Source organism: Ursus arctos, unplaced genomic scaffold (genome assembly GCF_023065955.2).
Source record: "Ursus arctos isolate Adak ecotype North America unplaced genomic scaffold, UrsArc2.0 scaffold_4, whole genome shotgun sequence".
NCBI lineage: Eukaryota > Metazoa > Chordata > Mammalia > Carnivora > Ursidae > Ursus > Ursus arctos.
In genome coordinates this window covers 3,579,436-3,595,302 of record NW_026623056.1, presented here as the reverse complement: position 1 = coordinate 3,595,302, position 15,867 = coordinate 3,579,436, and the positions used below count along the sequence as shown (strand labels likewise).

Genomic DNA, 15,867 nt, shown 5'->3' with positions numbered 1-15,867 from the left:
AGCTCCCATGTCAGAGTTTTTATCTCACACCGTGATCTCAAAGGCTCCCATGACCCCTCTGTTTACATCCAGATTCTTAACGAGTGTATTGCTCATGATATATGTATTCATTTTAAGAATTTTTGAAACTTAACTACCCACTAATTTATTGGAGCAGAATGCAATGGTTTTTTTTATTTAGGAGCACTCAAAACTTTTGGCCAAGACATTAGCAGAGGAAAGATACAAAATAACAGATGATTATTGTGTAGAATGTTCTTATTGGCCGGTTTTATCTATAGTTGAGTGAATGGTGTCTACTAGATACGAGCAGAAAGCTGGACGCATGTCAAAGACAAAATCTTTCTAATTCGTACGTAGAAAATGTTTTGCGTGAACAATGTTTGATTGGGAGTATACATTTTCTCTAGCGGTGTTGTCTAGGTTGTTCTGCTCGATACAACACAACTGTGCTAATTGTATCATTATTCTCATTGTAGTGGGCCTTGGGAGTCAACAGAGTTATTCCAGAGAAGGTCATGACTCATATATATATATATTTTTCAAAAGCAGAGGCTAACATACTACAACGACTATGAATGTGGGGTTTCACACACTTTTAAATTAATATTGTAAGTGAGGAAAGTTGAGGAGCTTCATCATGCCAGGGCAGATTTTTAAGGGGGAAAAATTAAATCAGTCCTTGAGTCGGTTTATTGATACTAAGCCAAAGTAACTTGTTTAACAGATTTATTTTCCCCACGGAACTAACTAGACTTCTGGCATCACGTAGAGACGGCCGTAGAAACCCAAACACTTCGAGTGGAATGGGGTGATTTCTGATGTAGAGCACTCGAACCACTGAGTCTACATTCAGAAGTGGGAGGAGAAGGGCCCTTCACATATGGAAGAATAAGTTAAAGATTGTCTGGCTGCTAGGTTAAAATTTTCACTTAAAAATCACCTAGAGAAAGCTCATGTTTGTCTGTTTGTTTTCCCAAGCAACACACATACAAAAAAAGCCCCACAAACAAATAATGCAATCTTTACTTTAAAATGCCAAAGGAAAATACCCCATAAATTGCCACTTTTCTTCTTTATCCATAAGAGCTGGGGAGTGGGGGGGGGGGGGTTACATTTTTATTTAGGATTGAAGGAGAACTTCAGAATAAGTTACTTTTTTTTTTTAATTGCATAGAAGGCAGAAACAATTAGCCCCCCAAGAATAAGTGTTTTCCTGGAAAACCTACCTGGTTCAGAAATGCCATGAACTCTATAGGGAGAGAAATGGAAAACTGGAGGGAATAGGAAAAGCAGATTAATAAAGAACTTTATTTCATTCCAAAAGGATAATTAAGTGCCACTCTTACTTTCTTTTTTAACAGTTTAAAGGTGGGGGCACCTGGGTGGCTCAGTTGGTTAAGCATCTGATTCTTGGTTTCCTCTCAGGTCGTGATCTCAGGTCCTGGGATTGAGCCCCGCAGTAGACTCCACACTCAGCTTCTCTCCTTCTCTCTCTCCCTTTGCCCCTCCCCATGCGTGCTCTCTCTCTCTCTCTCAAATAAGTAAATAAATAAATAAATAAATCCTTTAAAAAATACAGTTTCAGGTTATTAGAGTAAAGGTTCTGGGGGCTTGTAGTCACTACAGAGTATTATGAAAATCAGTGTCTGGTATCAGGATAGATATTCACGTGCCTCAGTTTTAAAAGTTTGGAAACTTTACTGCTTTTTTTGAGAAGATGATGGAAGTTCTTTTAGGATTATCAATTGAGAAAGTGAATTTACTAAGAAACTGTTTTTATCAGACTCTGCAATTTTGGATTTAAGCATGATCTTTTTTAGTTTATTTGAAGAATACATGAATTTTTTTCATGGTTGTTTACAAAGGACTTACTGCTATTGTCCTAAGCAGAAGATAAAACCATGCTACTGTTTCTTAATGTCATTAATTTTGTGAAGTTTATCGAAAACATGAGAACTGATGACCCTAATAAATTTGGGAGCAATCAAATTGTCAATATTTTATTATGGTTTTTCATAAAGTCATGAAAATATTTAAAGCAATCAAAGTCTATTGGAATTGAAATCTTGGCTGTGCAAATAGTACTCTTGCCTCTGCCTTTGCTCTAAAATGTGTTATGGGTGATACTTTTGGATATCTGGCTTACTAGTCTTGAGAAATATCTCCTAATTTGCTTGCAAATATTTTGTCTGTGCTTATTTTTCAGATGCAAATACTGTGACAGATCCTTTAGCATCTCCTCCAACTTGCAGAGGCATGTCCGGAACATCCACAATAAGGAGAAGCCCTTTAAGTGTCACTTATGTGATAGGTGTTTTGGTCAACAAACCAACTTAGACAGACACCTAAAGAAACATGAGAATGGGAACATGTCTGGTAGGTCATCAGTTGTGTTATGAGGACAAGATGGCTTAATGTTCTTGTTTTCAAAGATAATCATGAATCATATTTATGTCAACAATACTTTTAAGAGACGAGATAATTGTGATCTTTCTTCTCTCCTTCCACTTTGACACCAGAAACAGGTCCTAAAATTTGTAGCATGTTTCCCTTTAGATTGTAGAATGATGTGATTGTTGAATAATGTACAACTCAGAGCCTTACCTGGATTGTTTTCTTATTTTCCTGGATTCATCTCAATGGGTAATCTCAAACAAAGAGAACCATGACCCAGTCTCATAGAAGACCTGTGAAGCAGCATTTCCTAAATTGCAGGGAACAATCTTTCCACATATTGGTGCAGAATGGGGCCTCCAAGCACAGCAGGATTTCCGAAGTGGCAGCCCCAGAGTGCCATGCTCTGAATATTAACTTAGAAACCATGGCTGCTTTTGCAGAGGTCCTGCAGTTCAGAGAACATCCCTAGGGTAACCTTTCAGAGATTAGTGATAGAAAGTTGTTGACATGATCAGAGCAACCCATAGCAAATGATAGTGGTGTGTGATTTCGGTCACAAATTCTAACATAGAATTGAGGTAAAAGTGGCCAAAAACAAAAACAAAAACAAAAACAACTAGCCTTCCCTTAACTCAGACCCGCCAGCACATAGCAGAAGAGATGGTAGTTTTTCTTGCCTTTGGCTTCTAAGAGTTAGATAATAAATCATCAATTAATATATGCCAACTGGCATATGTGTTTGGAGCCGCACTGTGCAGCCATAATTTGTTTCAAGAGAATCAAGAAAAGGGGCGCCTGGGTGGCTCAGTCATTAAGCATCTGCCTTCGGCTCAGGGCGTGATCCTGGCGTTATGGGATCGAGCCCCACATCAGCTCCTCCGCTAGGAGCCTACGTCTTCCTCTCCTACTCCCCCTGCTTGTGTTCCCTCTCTCACTGGCTGTCTCTCTCTGTCAAATAAATAAATAAAAGATTTAAAAGAAAAAAAGAATCAAGAAAATGACTTGGGGGCAAGGGAAGGAGCAAGCATGGGGTTCAGGAACAGAGATTTTAAAAACAGAGAAAAGTTGAAGTTGTACAAAGTAGTTATTTTAGTTAAGGAAATTATTTTATTATCAATCCTTCCTCCGCTGTACACAGGCACATTGTTTACGATGATGGGGGGCTACTACGTAGAACTATATTACTATTCGTTTCCCTTTAAGCCAAAAGTCAAATGATGTGGTCTAAAGACAGCAGATTTTAGAGACGAAAGTAGAAAGCAGTCAAAGTCTAAACTGGCCACACTTTTCAACCATGTGCACCCTTATGGCATATTCCCATAATTTTTCTAATCCAAAGTATTTTGTTTCTGTTTTGTTCTTTTGAAGATTTATTTATTTATTCCAGAAAGAAAGAGAGTGGGGGGAGGGACAGAGGGAGAGGGAGAGAGAGAATCTCAAGCAAACTCCCCACTGAGCAAAGAGCCCAATGGGGGGCTCGATCCGAGGACCCCAAGATCATGACCTGAACTGAAATCAAGAATTGGCTCCTTCACCGACTGAGCCACCCAGGTGCCCCTAATCAAAAACATTTTGGAAAATAATTTTAAATGAGTTAAAAATGTAACATGTCCAAGTTCAATACTTATTTGTTGACCCAGATTATAACTTTATTCAGTTGAGAGATTTCTCCCCTCTTATCTTGGTCATCTGGACTGTTAGGATGAACTCTTAGATTGTAAATATCTTGTGGGAAAGGTAAACAGCATGAAGCAAGTGTGGTGTAAATTTGACCACATGTAAGGTGTTTATAGTTGTGTGAATTTATAAAAACCTCACAACCATCCTGTGAGAAGGTTTTCTGATTCTAATTTTATAGGTACGGAAGCTGAAGATCATCCTATAATCAGCAGATCCCGTATTGTCCTTTTTATGCTGTCCCAACTCAGTCTCTGGGCTGGTGTGTTGTCTACTCACTGCCTCACCCACCAAATCCAAATACAGAATTTTTGGCATATTTTCAGTCTTTATTTGGTAATGTGCACAAGAGCAATGGATACATATTGACTGCAACCAGGACTGAGTAACCAGTCTCTTCTGGCAGAATCTATTTGAGGCCTCTTTATAATTTGCCTCACCCTATTTCCTCATTATATGAACAAAAATGTTCTCATGTCAGTGGGAATGGGAGGAAGCTGTGGGAGAAACATCGTTGGGAGACCGTACCTCACGATTTCAATGGTTCAGAATATTCCCCAAGGTACTTCCGTCAGCACGCATGTGGTAATTTGGGAGGACATTGGCCTCCTGAAGTCACCATTATTAATATTCAAAAGAGCCTGTTTTAGGAAACACTGATCAAATGAAGAAGGAGTGAGATTCAAAATAAGTTGCCATATCAATAGTAGTCTTTTCCTCAGAAGGCTCTCTCCCCTCAGGTACGGCAACGTCGTCGCCTCATTCCGAACTGGAGAGCACAGGCGCGATTCTCGATGACAAAGAAGATGCTTACTTCACAGAAATCCGCAATTTCATTGGGAACAGCAACCACAGCAGCCAATCTCCCAGGAACACAGAGGAGAGGTAAAGCTGAGTTTTTCCCTTTTAAACTCTCTGATTTCTGAAATCAGGATGTTCCCCATAGCTTTGCTGTGCTCACTTTTGTGACAGTACTGTAACTCCTCCCACCGGTGGCTGGCGTTTCTTTAGTGCAGATTAAATACTAAATGCTTTTCTAAGCGCTTTACGTGTGTGAATTAATTTAATTATCAAAATGGCCCTATGAGGCAGCGACTATTAATGTGTGATTTTATCAGTGAAGGAATGGAGATATCACAGGTTAAATAACTTGCCAGAGGCCACATAAGTAATTAATAAGTGGGCTTCAGCCTGGGCCGTCTGGTTCCAGAGCCCATGCTTTCACCACCGTTCTGTTCTGCTTCTCTTGATAACTAATTAGAATATTTTATCAAAACTTGTCAAGCAGAAGGGAAAGCTGCCACAGGGATTCAGCTGATTTAATAGTGGCTACTAGTATATATCGTGTGTATATTACAGATAATGTAACTATATGTACCTGTGTGTGTATGTATCTATACATTTGTGTGTATATACGTACATATCTGATTATAAAATACCTATTGAAAATCATTTAAATATCTTTTACCTAAAAAGCAGTTGAGACTTCTTGATATGATTCTGTCACCACCTATATTCTCTCAGGTGGATATTCATTTAATCCCAGCATGTTTGTTTCACTGAGTATGATCACCCTTGTTTTTAGTGACCTGGTGCCCTGCCTGCCTCTCGTCACCATCAGCATCAAGCATAGTATATGGCTTAATCCATAACGAAGAACTTTTAATGCTGCTGATAATAGTAATACTTATCTAGTATTTACATTTTATGTGATGTTAATGAAACAATATTTTACCAAAACTACCAGATTTAATTTTTCTTATCTCTAAGTTATAATTGAATATCTGATACTGAGAACTAGATTTTTTTGAACATAACTATCCAAAAGCCTATTCAACTGGGATGCTGCTTAGTCAATTCTAATGTCAAATGAAATTAGTTAATGAAAGCTCCTTTACTTTTCATCACCCCAGTATTACTGTTAGTGTCCTCTATTTTTTGATGCTGTTAAAAGTCAAATAATTGTTTTAGGTAGTTTTTACATTAAGCCAAGCTTCAAATAAACGTTCTCTCTCCAGATAACAAAGATATATGGCCACTTCTGTTCTTCAACTTCTATTATAAAAGTGTATTTAGGGGAAAAAGGAGAGAAGATCTGCTATTACATGACCCTTCCCAGCTTCTAAGAAGTCTGATAAGAGCTATGACTTTTTGCGCTTGCCCATTTGTGTGTGTGTGTGTGTGTGTGTGTGTGTAAAAGAGAGACAGAGAGAGAGGAGGGAGGGAGGGAGGGAGGGACATGAGCAGGTGGTCAGAAATACAAAGTAGTAAGAACGAGTAAGGGAGTCACCGTCTTACATTTTGGTAATGACGTTTACATGATACAAATAAGAAATGTTGAACAAAAACCACCATTTGGGTTCTGAGATGCCTTTTCAGATTTCCTAGCCTTTGCTTGGGGATTTGTGAGCCCGCATATAGCTGTAACATCTGGCTTCAACATGTCCAAACAGCACAGAAGTAAGAAGGTTGGGTCATTTAACTTCCCCCCTCAACTCCAATCGGGGCTACTTTTGATGAATAATTTATCCCCCATAAATTGCCACATTTGAAAGCATAATTAACAAATAGGTTTTCTTAATCATGTTGGCTTTGTTACTTTTGGTTTTCATCCATGCATTCTTTTGTTCTTTTACTTTTTCTTTCATTTTAAAAAATAACAATTTCAATCCATTCAAGCTAGCAAGTTGGCAGTGTATCTGGAAACTAATAATTTATGTCTGTGCAAAACATGTTTTTGTCATTCTTTGATAAAAGTGGTTAAGAGATTGGCTGTATAAAAAAGATGAAGAATGATAATACAACTGTTTTTAAGATTTTTACTGCGTGCATCTGTCACAACCAACATTGTTTTGTTTATTTATTTATTGACCCCAGGAAATCTAAATATTAAATTATACTCTTTTTTTTACATGGGAAAGTGATGGGGTACATTGCTTATACCTGATCTTCCATAATCTGAAAAATAGTTCCATTAAATGTTAATAGCATACATTTCTGTAGGAATAACTTAAATTTCAACAAGCTTTCTGAACTTGGGGAAGTGCCTTAACTTTCCTGGTCATGGAGCGTGAAAAAGAGGAGGTTAGGAGGAGATACTCTAAGTTCACAGCATCTGTAATCAATTTGGAACGAAGTTAATTTTGATTTTTAAATGTTACAATGAAACTTAAATTCAATTTATACATTCTTTTTTTTGAAGATTTTATTTATTTTAGAGAGAGAGAGCACAAGGTGGGGAGGGAGAGGGACCAGCAGACTCTGAGCTGAGTGTGGAGCCTGACGTGGGGGGCTCGATCTCATGACCCTGAGAGCATGACCTGAGCCAAAACCAAGAGTTGAGCACTTAACCGACTGAGCCACCCAGGCACCCCTCAGTTTATACATTCTTTATGTTTATTTTAAAGCCTGAGAAATTTGTCCTACTTTTATGTAAATGCTCTCAAATGTATTAAATTGAGACTTCTATGTAATTAAACCCTTTTTTATAATTAAACTTTTGAATCACATACTACAGTCCGTACGACCACAAACTAAAGTATTACAAATGACTTTTAAAATATAATATTCTTCTTTTGTATCACATTAGACATGTATGCTAAGTAAGCTTCAAAAGATATTTGCACAATTGCATTTTTAGATAATTGCCCACCCTGATGTTCTTCTGGGGAACAGGGAACTTTTTACATTCAGACTATCAAGAATAATTTGAAAACAGTACAAGTAGGTGAGCTCTCAATCACTTCCAAGTTTGAGCAGGATGTCTAAGTGGCATGCACCACAAATGTCACCTAGAAATATCAAATACCACGTGGTCCCTGACAGCTATCTTAACATTTTCTTTGAACTGCGAGATCCACTTTAGGCGTGTGTGTTGAAGTTTTTGTCAGTGTTCTTCAGGGATATGAATTTTCCAGAAACCTATTATTTTAAATGGTGGGCACTTATATAGTAATTAGGTAACATTATGTGGAGAAAACAGTTGTATGCTTCTTATGTGATATATAACAATATCATTTATCAGGAGAGGGTCTGATAAGGAATAGGAGCCTGAGACTGTTTGTCCAGCTCTGCCAGAGCTCCATTTATCCTCTGAATAATCACCCAATTACGATTTTATTCATTTTCTCATTCGTAAAGTTACATTACTTTCCCATGGTTGCCATAAAGCATAAACAATAGAAATTTACTGTAGAAGTGCTAAAAATCTAAACTGTTGTTGGGAAGACATGAGAAGAGAGCTAACTGCCCATTTAAAAGTAAAACCAATAATAGGACCTGCTTCTTTTTTTATGCCTTTGAAAGGATGAACGGCAGTCATTTTAAGGATGAGAAAGCTTTGGTGACCAGCCAAAATTCAGATTTACTGGATGATGAAGAAGTAGAAGAGGAGGTGTTGTTAGATGAGGAGGACGATGACAACGACATTACTGGAAAAACGGGAAAAGAGCCAGGGACAAGCAATTTACATGAAGGAAACCCTGAGGATGACTATGAAGAAGCCAGCGCCCTGGAGATGAGTTGCAAAGCGTCCCCAGTGAGGTGAGCACCGGGGGCGACATTAGTAAATAAGGAGGAGTAGATACGTACATGGTTGCAATTCCTTCTGCTCTGTTTTTCCATTAGGGCAACATTTCAGGACATGGCAGTTGATGAGTAATGAATCATAAGACATACATTTGAATTAGCAAGGTGTATTTGGTGGATTCATTTTGAATAGGTGAAAACAAGGTAGCCACCAAGATAATCCACAAGGATACAAATGCATCGGTGTTTGTGGAACCCTGATTAACCTGAGATGAGAAGGGTAAATGAAAATTGGACGAGTACCCCATCATTTATTTAGACTCTACCTGTAGAACTCAAAGAAAAATAGAGATTTCAACGTTATCTAATTCATTCAAAAATCTGGTACATTATTAGTCAAATATTAGTGAGATAAATTTCACGTAATTTGATATATATGTAACCTATACAGGTAGGTTTTTAAATGGAAAAAACTAGCCAAATAGTTAAATTTGTAGGAATATTCTATTTTCATATGGAGAGTGGTGCTCACAAAATACTATCATCACTGGCTTTATTTCAAATGGACATTATAAACCTATAAATTGTGTCTCCGCTGCATTGCTGATTCCACATCGCTGACTTTACCTCTTATAGACACTTGCTTTAGTTATGAAGAATCTTAAAACGAATGTGTTTTTAAGATATGATATGTGTAGAGACTTTAAAGAACCCAGTAATGGATGCATGCTTCTTGATACTGCGAATATGGTAGGAAGTTTGACAGCTGTATGGATTCAGATGAAAAGTGATTTGGTTGGATAACAAACTGAGAAAGAAACAAAAACCCTCTGTGCTTTCCCATTGGTTCATTTTAGGTATAAAGAGGAAGAATATAAAACTGGACTTTCTGCTCTAGATCATATAAGGCACTTCACAGATAGCCTCAAAATGAGGAAACTGGAAGATAATCAATATTCTGAAGCTGAGCTGTCTTCTTTTAGTGCTTCCCATGTGCCGGAGGAACTTAAACAGCCGTTACACAGAAAGTCCAAATCACAGGTACCTGTTCTCCTGCAGCACAGCGTCATGGCGACAGCGTGCCTCGGGCGCCGCAAGGCAGATAGTCTGTCTGGGCAATGCTCTGGAATCTGACAGGTTCAGACGCTTTACTCACAGTGTTCCTACCTTGGCCCTGTGACCAAATCCGAAAGGGTTAAGCAGTACAGCCGTGCCCATGGCTGCACTCCGCACGGACGCCTCCGTGACAAACCTTCTCCTCCAGGAGCTTTTCCTTCACTTTGCAGTTCTCCTGCTTCTGCAGAGCTAGTGTGTAATGTTTGCACCTGTTTCTGTATGACTTCAGAGGGATTTTCTAATTGCTTTGCATCTGTCATTCTTGTCAACCTAATTATATTTCCAGACTTCTGGAATGTGAATCCTGCCCTCCATTTTTTTGGGGTCCCTTATTAAATGTAGTTAATTAACAAGTCATCTTATTATAGCATTTAGGAGTAAACTGAGGACCAGAGATGAAATGAGTTGCCCAAAGTCTGCAGCAACTTCCCGGCAGATCTGGAAATAAAACCTATTAGTTTTTAATTGAATGAATGAATGAATGAATGAATGAATGAATGAATAGTACCCAAGTTCATTGGGCTCTACGGAGTTCTATCAGCACTGTGGAAACAAAAATAAATCCATTTAAGGATCCGTAAATACCAATTAAAAGAGCCTCAGTTCATCACTAAATAAAGGAAGCAGTATTTTCTGCCGACATCCACACTCAACCACGTTGTTCATTTCATTCAGGTCAATTACAGAAAAAAAAAGGAAGAAGAAGAAGAAAAGAAACTTCCTGTTATTACCATATTTGTTGGTCACTTTGGTCTAATTAATTGATCGTGAGCCCATTTCAGAGGTGGCCTGATGTATCAAACCACGTGACTTTATTGGCTTGTACATTTAGAAATGATTTCCTATCTGGCTGAGATGTTTTGGGCTGCTCTTAGCACCAAATGTGGTCATATCTCAACCAAGGTGGGAAAAACATTGTGCTAGTGGGATAATATAAATTCTTAACTATCAGTCAGCTCAGTGAAAACCTGAGGTGCCTTGTATGGGAATCGGCAAATGAATGTTCTTCCTGAGTGGAAGCGAAAGCAGCCGCCTCAGCGCTGGAGTCGCCAGCTGCGTGAACCTAAGAGCATCCTTCATGACTGTGGGTGCCACTCCTTCACTGTAAAATGGGGTGATGGAGACCATAGCTAAGACCTCTCATCCCGCTGTATGATTCAATGGGGATAAAAATTCATTTTTCAGTTTCTAACATTGAATGTAAATTAGCCATAGTAGACATCTCATTTTTACCTGGACATAACCGTTAGAGGTAGCTAGTATTTTTTAAAACCCTTGGTATCCCCTTCTTCCTTCCTGATTGATCAGAGAGATACTGGGGGATCCAGGCTTTCTTTTCTTTTAATTTCTTTTAATTATTCCACCAAAATGCTTAGAAGACACGGTACCTAAAAATTCCTGGAGCTATCAGGAGTGATTGAAAGCAGACGGGTCAGCGAACCCAGAGATAATAGATGTGATCTGTTTCGGTACCAGCATTATGACATAAAGCCCCTGCCCAGCTGGACTAACAAGTACCGTCACAAGAAATTCTAGCATTTTTCTCGTATTTTTCATGTTACTTGATCATGTCATATATGTCAGTTTAAGAATGGTCAGGGCTTTTTGCAAACTAACTTTATTTCATGAGACTTTTTCTTCATTCATTCAGTTGTTATTCACTGTCAGTGATGTGCAGGGAGCTAATCTTTGTGCATAAAAATATTTATTTTATTTGATTACCGAAAGGCACATATTCTATATTAACCATTTTCTAGAATCTGAATAGAGTTAGACGACTTACTCAAAACATTCATATATTTACTCTGATTTTTATAGTGATTGAATCCAGGATAGTTGAATAATACAACAGTGGCTGCATTCTGCATAGAATCCTCTTTGAAAATTCCTATCCTAAAAATTAATGTCACGATAATAGGTACTGTTTATGTCTGGCACTCTGTGTTAGTGCTTGTAATTCCCTCACAGCCCTTGGAGGCAAATTTTTGTTACGATGATCCCCATTTGGTAGGAGGAAAGTGACCTTGAAAGGTTAAGCAACTTGCTCAAGGTCACGCAGCTAGTTGAAGAGAGGCAGGTTAGAAGCCAGGAGTCCAAAATTTTCTCTAGGTTTCCTTTCATTTTTCCAAATATCGGAATGGGTTTTGTTAAACCATTTCAGAATATTCTTTATCTTGATCTCTGAAAGTGGGTACCTAATAAAAATAAAGTTCAGTGCTCACCTTGCTCATATTTTAAACTCTTCAAAGAAAAAGGATTATTATTTTTCATTGATTCCCTAGGGCCTAGCACAGTGCCTGGCATAGAGTAGATGCTTAGGACATATCTGTTATATGTCTGTTGAGATTTTGTAGAGGTCCCGAAGACAAATTGCCTACATAAAAGTCAAATGTGTACATTTAGAGCAATGACCCAGCAAATCAGAATCAGCCTACAAGGGCAGATTTTCTAACCGAATGCCATGATTACGGAAGAAACCACAGATTGGCCGCATGTCTCAGCATGACTCTCAGAGATGAAATTCTGCTTAACAACAGAGGCATTTTGTCTTTGTTTACAGACAGTGGAATGTCTTTGGCAGGACTTTAATGATTCCACTTAAGCAGCATTTTGACAAGCAAGTGTAGCCGTGGATGAGACCAACAATAGCAAATCAACAGTGAAAAGTTCACTCACAAGTCAAGACCAAACATTGCATTTGACTATTTGACTTGGCAGCAAACGGGAGCTTCTCTGAACAGTTATTTAGAACTGACATGATAGAAGGGAAGAAAGAGCCCTTCTTCGCGCAGCGTCGCCATGGACCTTCTGCTTGGCAGACGCTGGAGTACAAGTTGGTTAGAACGTTGTCGGCTCTTGTGTTTTGTTTTATTTTTTGGTAGAGCTGACTTGATCTACCTGAGCTTTCAAGGTCTTTGGGTGTCAGCTTTGAATATCTCAAACATGGAGGGAAACCAGAGAAAGGCCACTGGATTAAAAGTTGGGCGGAAATCAGTTGTGCATGTGCCTCTCCGTGGTCTGGTTGAGTGACTCAGGGCAAGTTGTGTCACCTTCAGTGCTCTCAGTTACGAAGTGCGGGAGTCGGTGGGACTGCGTCCTCTGCTAGCCCCGGGGCCCCCAGGGCGGGCTATACCCCATTCGTGTGCGCAGTGTTGGTCGTAAGCAGGCAGGAATACTTTTGGTGACCCGGGCAGGCGCATGGACAGTGGATGGCCGGTGCGTGTTTACGCTCGCGCAGGGGATGGCTGGTGGTTCTCGGTGGAGACACTGTTGGCGTTTTGGGTAGGATGATTCATTTTTTTTTGGTCCTGTCGGACGCGTACTTTTGTGGCCCCGAGGCACTGAAGGCCAGCAGTAGCACTGCGTCATTACAAAGACAAAAAGGGCCCCCATGCTTTTCCAAACACGTCCGTGAGGGACGCTCTTACTCAGAGTCCTGTCCCCCCTAAGATGCACCAACAGTATTCTTCAAATTAAAGGTAATGTTTTCCAGCGCCACTTACCGAGTCTCTCCTTTTTACCCCAGGCATATGCTATGATGTTGTCACTGTCCGACAAGGAGTCCCTCCATTCTACATCCCACAGTTCTTCCAACGTGTGGCACACTATGGCAAGGGCTGCGGCGGAATCCAGTGCCATCCAGTCCGTAAGCCACGTATGACATTACCAAGGTCGACCAGAGTGGGACCAAGTCCAACAGTAGCATGGCTCTTTCATCTAGGACTATTTAAAAGACTGCTGAGCAGAATGCCTTAGAAACCTGAAGGGTCACTCATTTAAAGTCTGGTGACCTTAAACTGAATGCTTAAAAAAAAAAAGAAAGAAAGAAAAAGAAAGGAAAAGAAAGAAAGAAAAAAGAAACTATTTATTCTCGATATTTTGTTTTGCACAGCAAAGGCAGCTGCTGACTTCTGGAAGGTCAATGCAACTTAACGTGATTCGGTGAGAATGAGCAACTTGCGGGCTGTGGGCGGGCGCGAGGGCCGTGGGGATGGCGGCATTGACACGAATGAACACTCCATAGAAACTGAATTCTTTTTTTGTACAAGATCACCTGACACATGATTGGGAACAGTTGCTTTTAATTACAGATTTGATTTTTTTTCTTTGTTAAAGTTTTATGTAATTTAACCCTTTGAAGATGGAAGTAGTTGGATGAAATGCACACTCGATTATTATAGAAACTGCTAACAGGGAGTCCTCGTTCCCCATTAACTTTTGCCTTCTTAAGTACATTGTGTAAAATTAGGGAAAAGGGTATGTGTATATTGTAAACTGTGGATGTTCCAGCGCTCGAAGAGGTTAAGTCAGTGAAGTAACCTGTCCGTCACCGCTGTACCACTACACTAATGTTTGCCAAATCCTTGTAATAACATCTTAATTTTAGACAATCATGTCACTGTTTTTTAATGTTTAATTTTTTTGTGTGTTGCGTGTATCATGTATTTATTTGTTGGCAAACTATTGTTTGTTGATTACAATAGCACTGTTCCAGTCAGCCACTACTTTCTGATGTCCGAGGCACGCCCCTTTCTGAATTGCAAGGACCAAGGTGACTCGACCTGTGTATGGGGGTGCCAAATGGTGTTCGGCTTTTCTTAACATTCCTTTTTTGTTGTGTTTTGTTTTCCTTCTTAATGAGCTAAATACGAATAGATGCAACTTAGTTTTTGTAATACTGAAATCGATTCAATTGTATAAACGATTATAATTTCTTTCATGAAAGCATGATTCTTCTGATTAAAAACTGTACCCCATATTTTATGCTGGTCGTCTGCAAGCTTGTGTGATGTTATGTTCATGTTAATCCTATTTGTAAAATGAAGTGTTCCAGACCTTATGTTAAAAGAGAGAAGTAAATAACAGACTGTATTCAGTTATTTTGCCCTTTATTGAAGAACCAGATTTGTTTTCTTTTTTTTTTGTTGTTTGTTTGTTTGTAATCTCATTTTGAAATAATCGGCAAGTTGAGGTACTTTCTTCAAATGCTTTGTACAATATAAACTGTTATGCCTTTCAGTGCATTACTATGGGAGGAGCAACTAAAAAATAAAGACTTACAAAACTGGTTATTTTTCCCACTGTGTGATATTTTTCCTTCTTGTGCAATTTTAGTTTCTCTTAGGGATCCAGTGATTTAAAGATATGATGTCTGGGCCCTTGATGCCTGATAGATACATGGAATGTCAAACACGTGTGTATTGTTTTGAGATGACATAGGGATAGACCTTGACCCACAGGGAACTGGGATTCTGACTCATTCTTCTGAACTCTCTTTGTGCGGTGCAAAGTCAGGGCTCATGTGCAACACCCCAGGGTCCTGGGTCTTATTCCATGTCCAAAGCACCCATTTTAGTTAGGACAGACAGCAACCTACTGTTTTTTTACTCAATTTTTTATAGTGCATACTTAAAGTTGTTCTGATTTTTGTTTTTAATTACACAAATACTGTTAACTGATTCATAGGACCAAAAAAGAAAAAAATCCTTTAACTTTTCTATATTCCTTCTAAGTCTTTGTCCACATGCAAAATATCATGTTTTATAGTTATAATCAGAGTGTAGTCATAATGTTGTGTTTTCTTTCTTTACTGTGACAAAAAAAGAGTCAATGCATGTTGTTACAAATTCTTCAAATTAATAATGTAGCAGTTGTCCCGTATTCCATCAGGTTTGATATAATTTCTTCCACTATTTCAATTTTGTTGAAGATTCCAGCTTTCTGATATTCACCAATGCAAGCAGTGGCATTTTAATTTTCGTGCACCAAATTGCTTCTGTGTGTTCGTATATGTCCATACAGGGCTAAAATGTGAGGAGTGGTGTTATTTCCATACGATAAATTCTCTGGTTGGGGAGCAGTTATGAATTCTTTTTGCTCCTTAAACATAATGTCGATTGTTTTAGAATATGGGAATTTCAATTTTGGCTGACTATAGAGGTATTAACAAGGCCTGAAAAATAAATAAGTGTGACACGTAGAAATAGGTCCCAACTAATTTCTTCATTCATTTACTCATTCTTAGCCATACTGCCAGATACAAAGAGAATCTCCTCACATTCTTTCTAAATGTCAGTAGTATAGGAATTAAATATACAGGGTATAAATATAGGAATTAAATATATAGGGTATAAATATTAATTTTTT

The 15,867-nt window shown here is 38.7% G+C and overlaps 1 protein-coding gene across 22 annotated transcripts in view; it reads left to right on the top strand.

Annotated features, from left to right (window-relative positions):
• MECOM (MDS1 and EVI1 complex locus) overlaps window positions 1-14,790 on the top strand; it is a 542,755-nt gene extending 527,965 nt beyond the window's left edge. For 19 of the 22 annotated variants that reach the window (XM_048215180.2, XM_026499001.4, XM_026499010.4 and 16 more), the window contains 5 exons: window positions 2,210-2,379; window positions 4,818-4,962; window positions 8,383-8,619; window positions 9,462-9,645; window positions 13,247-14,790. In XM_048215180.2, the coding sequence (XP_048071137.1) occupies window positions 2,210-2,379; window positions 4,818-4,962; window positions 8,383-8,619; window positions 9,462-9,645; window positions 13,247-13,381 (871 nt within the window). In that variant the 3' untranslated portion in view covers window positions 13,382-14,790. The remainder of the gene's footprint in view (window positions 1-2,209; window positions 2,380-4,817; window positions 4,963-8,382; window positions 8,620-9,461; window positions 9,646-13,246) is intronic. The other 3 variants (XM_048215170.2, XM_026499041.4, XM_048215171.2) reach the window with 1 other exon arrangement.
• Window positions 14,791-15,867: the final 1,077 nt, after the last annotated feature.